The sequence below is a fragment of the Chrysemys picta genome, chromosome 8 (assembly GCF_011386835.1).
Source record: "Chrysemys picta bellii isolate R12L10 chromosome 8, ASM1138683v2, whole genome shotgun sequence".
Classification (NCBI taxonomy): domain Eukaryota; kingdom Metazoa; phylum Chordata; order Testudines; family Emydidae; genus Chrysemys; species Chrysemys picta.
Genome location: NC_088798.1, coordinates 60,492,257 through 60,504,607, shown reverse-complemented (window position 1 = coordinate 60,504,607; position 12,351 = coordinate 60,492,257). Strand labels below are relative to the sequence as shown.

At 44.3% G+C, this 12,351-nt stretch overlaps 1 protein-coding gene across 10 annotated transcripts in view; it reads left to right on the top strand.

Annotated features, from left to right (window-relative positions):
* RABGAP1L (RAB GTPase activating protein 1 like) overlaps window positions 1–12,351 on the top strand; it is a 525,894-nt gene that overhangs the window by 353,849 nt on the left and 159,694 nt on the right. For all 10 annotated transcript variants that reach the window (XR_010589791.1, XR_010589793.1, XR_010589792.1 and 7 more), the window contains one exon: window positions 9,431–9,544. Coding sequence is in view for 6 of the 10 variants with exons in the window: in XM_065554561.1 (XP_065410633.1) it covers window positions 9,431–9,544 (114 nt within the window). In the remaining 4 variants the exon portion in view is untranslated. The remainder of the gene's footprint in view (window positions 1–9,430; window positions 9,545–12,351) is intronic.

Here is a 12,351-nt window from a genome sequence, read left to right as displayed (position 1 = left end):
TATTGTTTATTCACTAGCCAGAAAAGTATAAGCAGCTCTTGTCAATGAGCTATTTTAGTGAAAATGTTCTACCTCTTGACCTAAACTTCCATTAAAGGGATTACATAAATGTGTAACAAAAGTGATAGACTCAAACTGAGTGAGGGAGAAGAGAAGGGCTGCAGTTTATTTAGAGAGTTTGTCCTAACTCAGTCTAGGGTAGGGTACGGTGACCAGATAACAAGTGTGAAAAATCAGGACGGGGGTGGGGCATAATAGGCACCTATATAAGAAAAAACCCGAAATATCAGGACTGTCCCTATAAAATCAGGACATCTGATAGCAAGTGTGAAAAATTGGGATGGGGGTGGGGGGCAATAGGCAGGTAACAGGCGTCTATATAAGCAAAAAGCCCCAATAAAATCGGGACATCGGGTCACCCTAGTTTAGGGTGACCAAACATCCCAATATTAGGAGCGTTGTCTCATATATCCCTTTTACACCCCCACCTACCCCTGAAAAAAAGTGTTCTGATTTTTCACACTTGCTATCTGGTCACTCTAACTCAGTCGTGCTTAAGAATTTATTCCATTGCATGGTTTGAGAGCTATAACTAAGAAAATACTCATTTGAAAAAGGGGGCTAGACATGCACACCGGGATGAGAACCTTGTTAAGAAACTGTGTTTATTAACTATGGTTTTGTTGCTGTTTTGTTATGTATTTCTGTAGCATGGTCAGTTAACACAGTGATAGGTACCCTAGGAATACTTAGCATAGATTAGCAAACAGGAGGCTTTTTATAAAATAGGGAATAGATCAAAGTCCCTGCACTGAAGAGTTACAGTTAAACAAAGGCAAAACAGCTGCTCAGACAACTGAGGGTTAGGAATCATTGGTGAGGAGTCTAGTATGGGAAGGAATCATGGAAGAATTGGGTTTTAAGGAGGGATTTCAAAGAGAAGAGAGGGAGAGCTGGCTGTGTAAGAGAGGGAAGAGTGTTTCATAGGGAAGGTGGAGCTTGGAGGAAGGAGTGAATCTCAGAGTAAGAAGAAGAGGTGAAGAAGCAGTTGGGAGTGAGGATTAGGAGGGTCATAAAAAGGAAATGAGAGCAGAGGTGAGTAGGGAACTGAACTAGAACATGGTTTTAAAGAAATTTTGGCTATGTCTGCGCTGCTCAGTGCAATAGTGTTAGAAGCCAGTTTAAGCTTAGATTTCATTTATACAAAGTTACACCTGCGTTTGTCTTTTCAGCTGCAGCTGAAGAGTGTTCAGCACAGCTGGGTACAGAGGTTCCTTTTGTGTTTTCCTAATCCTGCAATGGGTTGGGCACTTTTCCAATCCCTGGGTGCAGATTATAGCAGTCTGAAGTATGTTCTAACATGCACCAGCTGGTAATGGCCCCAACAGGCTATTACTGTTTCAAGGGATCGCTGTAGAAATCTGGCCGTACCCCTACACTGGCAGCTGTATGGTGGAGTGGCACAGTTCTCTTACAAGGCTCTGAGACTCAAGGATCCCCCTAAACCAGGGATCTCAAACTCAAATCACCACGAGGGCCACATGAGGACTAGTACATTGGCCTGAGGGCCGCATCACTGAAACCTTTTCATACAACGCTACAAAAGTATAGTCAAAAATGGATAAAATGAAGAGTAATATAGTATGCTATTAGAAGAATGTATTAACTTTTTTAAAACTGTAATGCGAAGAGGGCTTTTAAGAAAATATAAACATCTGTAACTATTCCTTATGTGGTCAGTAACACTGATGATGATCTACACTAACAGTCTATCAACATAGCCATAATGGCAGGAGCTTCTTAAAGTACCTATTCATAAAAAATACGTTGCCACTTTTTAACAAATATTCTTCCCAGCTACTCACAGCAAAGAATCATACATGCTGAACTTCATACCTCAGACTGCTCGTCTAGTCCATGAGGCCCCACCCCTGCCCCGCCTTTTCCCACCGCTTCCCCGCCCCCGTTCCAACCCCTTCCCCAAAGTCCCCACCCCAACTCCGTCCCCTCCCTGCCCCTATTCCAACCCCTTCCCCAAATCCCTGCCCTGGCCCCACCTCTTCTCCGCCTCCTCCCCTGAATGCACCGCGTCCCCGCTCCTCCCCCCCCTAGAAAGTCCTAAGCGCTGGGAGATAGGTGGAGGAGTGGGGATGCGGCACGCTCGGGGGGGAGAGGGAGCACGGCAGGAGGGGAGCTTGGCTGCCGGTGGAGTCGGCGCCCATGGCGGGCCACAGGAAATAACTCCATGGCTGCGTGTTTGAGACCCCTGCCCTAAACAGAGAAAATTTTCTGGCAGCTGGATGTACTGAATTTAGGGATGCTATGTGTTGATGGCCGAGGATCATGAACTGTGTCCTAAACTGGGCTAGGAACAGGAGTTTAGAAGCCTCTGTAAAGTGAACACAGGTGTTTTATTTTTTATAGTAAATTTACTTTAAAGGAACGCTCTTCCATTTCATTCTGTGTAACATGCCAGGGTTCCATGTTTTACCTGCAAGGTCACAAAAAAAATGGAGAAGAGCAATTTCTATCCTAGAGCAGGACATCCCACTCCACCTCCCCCCCGCACCTCCAATCTCCAAGGAACAAGTTTAAAGCTAAGGTGACTGATAGTGTTGTATAGTGTAGTGATTTGTTGTCTGTAGTGTGTGTGTTTGTATTTGTGGTATACTTGCTGCTTGACTGAAATATACCGTGTGGTCTGTTTGTTTGGGGGACTGTGTGCTGAGTCTAGAGGCCTGGTAGGCAAGGCTGAGAGCTTCTTAATGAGGCTTTGATACCTAAGCCCTTTAGCACCCATCAACCCTTAATCAGGGGGTGGGGCTACTCAGGAAGACCAGAGCTTTAAAAAGCCTGCTCTGAGCAACCATGAGCAGCTAACGGGAGTTTTGCAAGGGAGTTCTCCAGGTGAAGGAGGAGCGATTACATGATCCTTGGGGTAAAATTGTTGTCTGTAGTGTATTCATTTGTGGTGCGCTTGCTGCCTGACTGAAATAAACCGTACGGTCTGTTTTTTGGGAGGACTGTGTGCTGAGCCTAGCGGCCTGCTAGGAAAGGCTGAGAGCTTCTTAATGAGGCTTTGATACCTAAACCCTTTAACACCCATCAACCTTTAACCAGGGGGCGGGGCTACTCAAGATGACCAGGGCTTTAAAAAGCCTGCTCCTAAGCGACCAGGGGAGTTTTGCGAGGGAGTTCAGAGGAAAGTGTGAGGGGGAGCTAGATACACTTAACATTCTTTAAACTTCTTTAAACTTAAGGCCAAAAATACCCCCTGATAAAAACAAAACATCAACAAAGGAATGAGCTGCAGGAGTAAAAAGAGAATGCAGGCAGAAGTCCAGCAACAGAGTGGGGACTATCCTGTTTATTACACTCAATGCAGCATGTATGATTACCTGCCCTACGGACAGGTGGCATATGTGTGCATTCGGTACAAGGAGCTCCTGGCTCTCAGAGACCGTGTATGGGCTTTGCAGGCCAGAGTGGCTGAACTGGATGAACTAAGGGAGACAGAGAGGTACATAGATGAGACTTTCCGGGACACAGATGAGACTTTCTGGGACACAGTAGAACGGTCCCACCCCTGGTCTGGCAGCCTCGGTGCTGTTGAGGAGGATGAAAGTCTCATGGAAGGAGACCATCCAACGGGAGCAGAGGGAAACGATCCCATAGTTGGGACCCTCCTTCCAGATGATGTTGTGGTATCCTCTCACACTGAGCATACCTTTTTGGGGGAGGGAATTTTAGTTATTAGGAAGAGATAAGTAATAGTTATGGGGGATTTGATCATTAGAAACATAGATCGCTGGGTTTGTGATGACTGGGAGAACCGCATGGTGACTTGCCTGCTGTGTGCCTCTTGAGACATCTCAACAGACTTATGTGTAGTGCTGTAGAGGAGCCAGTAATCGTGGTACATGTAGGTATCAATGACACAGGGAAGGATAGGAGAGAGGTCCTGGAGGCCAAATTTAGGCTGCTCAGTAAGAGATTGAAGTCCAGGACCTCCCTGGTAGCATTCTCTGAAATGCTTCCAGTTCCATGTGCAGGGCCAATTAGACAGGCAGAACTGCAGGGTCTCAATGTGTGGATGAGACAATGGTGTAGGGAGGAGAGATTTAGATTTATTAGAAACTGGGGAAACTTTAGGGAAAGTGGGAATCTATAGAGGAAGGATGGGCTCCACCTAAACCAAAATGGAACCAGATTGCTGGCACTTAAAATTAAAAAAGTCATAGAGCAGCTTTTAAACTCAGGGCTGGGGAAAAGCCAACAGGTGTGGAGGAGCATGTGGTTCGGACAGACACATCCCATAGGGGAGAATCTATTAATAGAGATTCTCTATATCCTAGTAAGGAGAGAGGAGGGAAGATGATAAAATACGGGTAGGATCTGATGAGAAGCAGTCAAATGAAAAAGAGTCCCATTCAATTACATCATGTAATGGCAGGCAGCTAAAAAGTGACAAGTTTTAAGTGCTTATATACAATTGCTAAAAGTCTAAATAATAAGATGGGTGAACTAGAGTGCCTCGTATATAAATGAGGATATTGAGGCATCACAGAAACTTGGTGGAATGAGAATAATCAATGGGACACAATAATACCAGGGTACAAAATATATTGGAAAGAAGAACTGGTTGTGCGGGGGGGGAAAGGAGTGGCACTATATGTGAAAGAAAGCGTAGAATCAAATCAAATAAAAATCTTAAATGAACCAAACTGTACCATAGAATCTTTATGGATAGATTATCCATGCTTGGATAATAAGAATATAGCAGTAGGGATATACTACTGACCACTTGACTAGGATGGTGATAGTGACTGCAAAATGCTCAGGGAGGTTAGAGAGGCTAGAAAAATAAAAAAACTCAATAATAATGGGGGATTTCAACTATCCCCATATTGACTGGGTACATGTTACCTCAGGACTGAATGTAAAGATAAAGTTTTTTTGATACCGTAAAGAGGAGAGGCAATTCTTGATTTAGTCCTAAGTGGAGCATAGGATCAGGTCCAAGAAGTGAATGTAGCTGGACTGCTTGGTAAAAGTGACCATAATCTAATTAAATTTAACATCCCGGTGGTGGGGAAAAAACTACAGCAGCCTATCATGGTAGCATTTAATTTCAGAAAACGGAACGACACAAAAATGAGGAACAACAAGGAGTCCGATGGCACCTTAAACACTAACAGATTTATTTGGGCATAAGCTTTCTTGGGTAAAACAATCCCACTTTTTCAGATGCAGAAGTGGGTTTTTTTACCCACGAAAGTTTATGTCCAAATAAATCTGTTAGTCTTTAAGGTGCCACCAAACTCCTCATTGTTTTTGTGGATACAGACTAACAGGGCTACTCCTCTGATACTTGGCAAAAATGAGGAAGTTAGTTAAACAGAAATTAAAAGGTACAGTGCCAAACATGAAATTCCTGCAAGCTGCATGGAAACTTTTTAAAGACACCATAATAGAGTCTCAACTTAAATGTATACCCCAAATTAAAAAACTTAGTAAGCAAACCAAAAAGTGCCACAGTGGCTAAACAACAAAGTAAAAGAAGCAGTGAGAGGCAAAAAGGTATCCTTTAAAAAGTGGAAGTTAAATCCTAGTGAGGAAAATAAGGAGTATAAACTCTGGCAAGTGAAGTGTAAAAATATAATTAGAAAGGCCAAAAAAGAATTTGAAGAACAGCTAGCCAAAGACTCAAAAAGTAATAGCATAAAAAATGTAAGTACATCAGAAAGCAGGAAGCCTGCTAAACAACGAGTGGGGCCACTGGATGATCGAGATGCTGAAGGAGCACTCAAGGACGATAAGGCCATTGTAGAGAAACTAAATGAATTCTTTGCATCAGTCTTCATGGCTGAGGATGTGATGGAGATTCCCAAACCTGAGCCATTCTTTTTAGATGTCAAATCTGAGGAACTGTCCCAGACTGAGGTGTCATTAGAGGAGGTTTTGGAACAAATTGATAAATTAAACAGTAATAAGTCACCAGGACCAGATGGCATTCACCTAAGAGTTCTGAAGGAACTCAAATGAGAAATTGCAGAACTACTAACTGTGATTTGTAACCTATCATTTAAATCAGCTTCTATACCAGATAACTGGAGGATAGCTAATGTGATACCAGTTTTTAAAAAGGGCTCCAGAGATGATCCCGGCAATTACAGGCCAGTAAACCTGACTTCAGTACCGGGCAAACTGGTTGAAACTATAGTAAAGAACAGAATTGTCAGACACATAGATGAACATAATTTGTTGGGGAAGAGTCAACATGGCTTTTGTAAAGGGAAATCATGCCTCACCAATCTACTAGAATTCTTTGAGAGTGTCAATAAGCATGTGGACTAGGGTGATCCAGTAGATATAGTATACTTATATTTTCAGAAAGCCTTTGACAAGGTCCCTCACCAAAGGCTCTTAAGAAAAGTAAGCTGGCCTGGGATAAGAGGGAAGGTCCTCTCATGGATTGGTAACTAGTTAAAAGATGAGAAACAAATGGTAGGAATAAATGGTCAGTTTTCAGAATGGTGATAGGTAAATAGTGGTGTCCCCCCCAGGGGGTCTGTACTGGAACCAGTACTATTCAACATATTCATAAATGATCCGGAAAAGGGGGTAAACAGTGAGGTGGCAAAATTTGCAAATGATACAAAACTACTCAAGATAGTTAAGTCCAAAGCAGACTGTGGAGAGTTCCAAAGGGATCTCACAAAACTGGGTGACTGGGCAACGAAATGGCACATGAAATTCAATGTTGATAAATGCAAAGTAATGCACATTGGAAAACATAATCCCACGCCTACATATAAAATGATGGGGTCTAAATTAGCTGTTACCACTCAAGAAAGAGATCTTGGAGTCATTGTGGATACTTCTCTGAAAACATCCCCTCAATGTGCAGCAGCAATCAGAAAAGATAACAGAATGTTGGGAATCATTAGGAAAGGGATAGATCATAAAACAGAAAATATCATATTCCCTCTGTATAAATCCATGGTAATCCCACATCTCGAATACTGCATGGAGATGTGGTCGCCCCATCTCAAAAAAGCTATATTGTAATTGGAAAAGGTTTGGAAAAGGGCAACAAAAATGATTAGTGGTATGGAACAGCTTCCATATGAGGAGAGATTAATAAGATTGGGACTTTTCAGCTTGGAAAAGAGACAACTAAGGGGGGATATAATAGAGGTCTATAAAATAATGATGGGTTTGGAGAAAGTAAATAAGGAAGTGTTATTTACTCCTTCTCATAACATAAGAACTAGGGGTCACCAAATGAAATTAATAGGCAGTACGTTTAAAACAAACAAAAGGACGTATTTCTTCACACAACGCACAGTCAACCTGTGGAACTCCTTGCCAGAGGATGTTGTGAAGGCCAAGACTATAAGAGGGTTCAAAAAAGAACTAGATACATTTATGGAGGATCGGTCCATCAATGGCTATTAGCCAGGATGGGCATGGATGGTGGCCCTAGATTCTGTTTGCCAGAATCTGGGAATGGGCGACGGGATGGTTCACTTGATGATTAACTGTTCTGTTCATTCCTCCTGGGCACCTGGCATTGGCCACTGTCGAAAGACAAGATACTGGGCTAGATGGACCTTTGGTGTGACCCAGTATGCTGTTGTTATGATAGAAGGAGGTTTAGGTTCTCCTGTTATTGTAGCTATAACACCAATGCTTGGTTAGAGCTCCCTGGTAGAGAGATGCCAAACCCTCCCTAATTTTCCACAATCCTCCTGATTTTTACATGTAATTATGAAATTATTAATTCAGGTGCAAATCTACTAATTTTGCGTGTGTGTATGTCTGTCTGTCTGTCTGTCTCACTCACCACCACCGGGATCTGACAAACACAGCAAATAGTGCTGTGGCACCAGGGAGGGCATTCTTCTCCACCACCCCTCTGGCAATACGCACACTGCGTAGTGTGCTTCTGATATAGGGTGACCAGACATCCCGATAAAATCGGGACCGTTCTGATTTTTAGGTGTTTGTCCTGTATCCCGACCGATCTATGGTCGGGACGCAATTTGTCCTGATATTTCACTCCGACGGCAGCACTCGACTTTTTTTTTTTTTTCCCCGCCCAGGTATCTCACAGCCCATGGGCATAGACAGGAAAAAGAGGCGCCGACTCCGTGGGTACTCCAGGGTTGGAGCACCCACGGGGAAAAATTAGCAGGTGCTTAGCACACACCGGCAGCCAAGCTCCCCCCACCCCCTCCTCGCCTCCTTCTCCCCCGAACGTGCTGCGTCCCCACTCCTCCCCCTCCCTCCCAGCGCTTCCCGCTGCCTAACAGCACTTTGGACTTTCTGGGAGGGAGGGGAAGGAGCGGGATGCGGCATTCTTAGGGGAGGAGGTGGAGAAGAGGCGGGACAGGGTGGGGACTTGGGGGAAGGAGTGGAATGGGGGTGGGGCAATGGCGGTGCAGGGGCGGGAAGAGGCAGGGAAGGGGCGTGGCCGGGGGGGTGTCAAGTACCCACCGTACTAAGGGGAAGTTGGCGCCTATGGGGAGAGGGAGAGTTCCCAGTTTCTGCAGGAAGAGGGGAGAGAGAGGTCCAAGCGAACTCCCCAATTCCTTCCTAATTATTTTCACAAACATCCCTAAAAGTCTCAGAACCAGGTTGGCATCTCTGCTTGGTATATGCTAGTAGAATTTTCTCAGGATTGATTTGCAATAATTTGGATGTTTTTTGAAAGACGCATAGCTTTCCAAGCAGTCTCCTTCCTTTTGCACACAAACAGACAGATCTAATTACTAGCCAGCATGAAAATTCAGCTGTATTAAAGAGGTACGGGGTAGCAAGAGAAAGTATGGACTTGTCTGACATTCACGTAATCCTTTCTTATTTCTGTTTTGAGAGAGGCAGGATGAATAGTCGCGTGTGGTCATTATGGATTCTAGTATAACAACATTTTCTGCTTTTTTTTTTTTCTTCAGAGCATTGAATGGTCAATTTTAAGTATTTTCAAACAGCCAGGTTCAAACTACTAGTTTTAATTTGTAATTAGCACTGTTTTGCTGTTGGCTTGATATGTTTTGAAGAAATGCATCTGTAAGGTTGCTCAAGGCAGTCTGATTCTGTTTTCTTGATATTCAGAGGGATATAGTACTCAACATTTCCAGGGAAAAAGCAACTACAATTAAATGACTAACCATTTCCTTAAAGTGCTACCAGAGTTTAAGCTTTTTGGACCCGAAGCCTGGAGGAAGAAAAACTTGCCACGTTGCTCTTAGTAAAGCAGCTGCCTACTGGTTATAGGAGTGGAATTTTTTTTAAGTGCATTTTTGGGGGACAAGTCAGTAAGGCAGTTATGTGATGTAACCATGTTGACTGCAGATATAATTTTACATTCTGCATATTTAATTATACTGTAATTGTGCTAATAGTATTTTTTTTCTCTCACTAGGACTCTGCCCAGGAGAGTGTCATTACACGAGACATTCATCGAACATTTCCAGCACATGACTATTTCAAAGACACAGGAGGAGACGGGCAGGAATCGCTATACAAGATATGTAAGGTGTGGACAGTTTTTTTTCTGTTTAAAAAAAAAAAAAGTTGTTTGAGATTTTTGCTGTGATTTTACTCCCTTGTAACTTTGGTCTGGTTCAAATTAGTGGTCAGTAAGATCTTAAAACTTATTTTGAATTAGAGATGTAATTTTCAGTGTTCTTCAGGATTAGACCTACTAAAGTAGATCTTGAAACTTCATATTCTGTATCTCCTCAAGTGAGACTGTGGGAATAGTACGATCTCAAGTCAGCTTTGCTGATGGGCAGTACAATCTCACAGGTCTGTTGCAGTAGAGGCACAGGGCAATTGAGTTTTGTCACTTGGTCTGCAGAAGAGAGCTGCCAGGGCAGTATGAGCCTCCAGAGCCAGTTCTGCAGTGACAGTAGCAAAGAGCCTCCCTGCAGCAGCTACTCAGAGAGTAGGGCATCTGACTCCCACAAATAACACTTAACTCTTACATAGCACTTTCACTCATAGATCTCAAAGCACCTGATGGAGAAGGGTATCATCAGTCCTAATTTATAGATGAAGAAGCTGAGGCACTAAGTGAAGTAACTTGTTCCCGGGCACAAAACACGGACCTGTCACAATGGAGAGATCCAAAGTGGGGCATCACAGCTAGAGCAGTTATGTTCTTCCACCATTGTAATTTTCAGCCAGGGGTGGAAAATAAGATTAGATTTTCTTTTCTTTTTGTCATCAGGAATTATTTTGGTGAAGCTGTGGGATTATTAGTTATGCTGAGTTATATCTCATCAAATTGCTTCTTGCAAGTTTATGTATCCTATTGCAAACTGACATGTTTGCCCTAAAATAGTCAGTTACTGGCTATCCTATGACTTTCAACATGCAATTTGAGCTGATACACCAGGGGTGTGCAGACTTTTTGGCCTGTGGGCCACATAGGATGACCAAACAGCAAATGTGAAAAATCGGAGCCTATATAAGAAAAAGACCCAAAAATCGGGACTGTCCCTATAAAATCGGGACATCTCGTCACCCTAGGGCCACATCTGGGAATAGAAATTGTATGGCAGGCCATGAATGCTCACAAAATTGGGGTTGAGGTACAGGAGGGGGTGAGGGCTCTGGTTGGGGGTGCAGGCTCCAGGGTGGGGCCAGAAATGAGGAGTTCAGGGTATGGGGGGGTGGAGACTGGGGCAGGAGAGTGGGGTGTAGGGCTCTGGCGGGGTGCAGGCTCTGTAGTGGGACTGGGGATGAGGAGTTTGGGGTGTAGGAGGGTGCTCCGGTCTGGGACCAAGGGGTTTGGAGGGTGGGAGGGGGAAAGGGGTTGGGGCACAGGGAGAGGCTCAGGGGTGCAGGCTGTGGGCGGCGCTTACCTCAAGCGGCTCCCAGAAGCAGCGGCGTGTCCCTTCTCTGGCTCCATTGGCTGCGGTTCCTGGCCAATGGGAGCTGCGGGGGCGGTGCTTGGAGTGGGGGTAGCATGCAGAGTGGAGGCCCCTGGCTGCCCCTAAGTGTAGGAGCTGGAGGGGGGGCCATCCCGCTGCCTCCGGGAGCTGCGTGGTGGGGCCTCCGACCCTGCTCTCCAGCTGGCGTGGGGCAAGCCCCAGACCCCGCTCCCCAGCAGGAGCTCGAGGGCCAGATTAAAATGGCTGGTGGGCTGGATTTAGCCCGCGGGCCGTAGTTTGCCCACCCCTGTGATACACAGTAAAAAAAAAACTTCTGAGATCTGATTTAATGTAACCGAGTGTAACCAGTACAAAGGTCTTTCCCTTTACCCTTTACAATATTTGATTTTATCCAGTTATCAAAAACCGGGGGCTCGTATCTGCCTCTTTCACAGGTTTGCAAAGAGAGCAAGAGAGCTATGATTCTGCTGCATGGGGAACAGGCCAAAGAGAGGTCATGCAGGGAGTGCTGCATTCTTTGGCAGTTCTCTCCAGGACAGGTCAGAGTGGAGTTGCATGTGGGCCTAGATGGGGTGGCTGGATAACCAGTAGATTTACAAACTTTATGGATCCACTTGCTAAAACTTCACTGTTTGAGAAATGTAGTGGCTGTGCAGGTGTTCTGTGGGTTGGAGAGGAGGATTCCATTCCCCAAATATTTATATAAGTCACTTGTCTAAAGCCAGTTTGAGCAGGTGACAAATTTCACACACACTTCATATTTTTACACCCCAAGAGATCTTAAATTTCTGCTTTAAACAATATATACCTATTCTGGTAGGCAGCCAGAAGTGTGTTAATTGTGTCTCCCTCCTTTTATAAGGATGGGGTGGGGGGAAGTAGTTACAACCTGTGCCCCCCAAAAGACTTTTGCTGGGGTGGCATCACTGGGGGACCTCTGACATAGTGATCCATGCTCCTAAAGACGGGGCTTGCACCTTTTCCTAGGGACCCCTTTTGCAAGGGAGTGGGGGTTGCATCCAGTATTCCCTTCTATTTTTTTTTGGTGTGCAGAATGAATAACTGCCTAGGCACTACCTCTGCCACTCCCCTTCCCTCTCCCTGTTACTTGTCTCGTCCTCCACTCCATTACTAAACAGAAATGGTAGAATTGTCTATTATAATGCAGGAAGGCAGAAGTGTTCAATTAATATTTCTGTTCTATATTTGGGAAATAGCTGGATGATATATTGAAATTTATATAATGATGGCGATATTCTTTCTATTCCAACAGTAATCTAGTAAAATGTTAAACATCAGCTACTAAATTTAGACATTTTAAAATCATCAAGTCCAGATAGTTTGCATTCAAGAGTTTAAAATGTGTTGGCCAAGGAGCTCACTGAAATGTTAATATTGTTTTTCAATGAGTCTTGGGACAGTTCCAAAGAACTAGAAGAAAGCT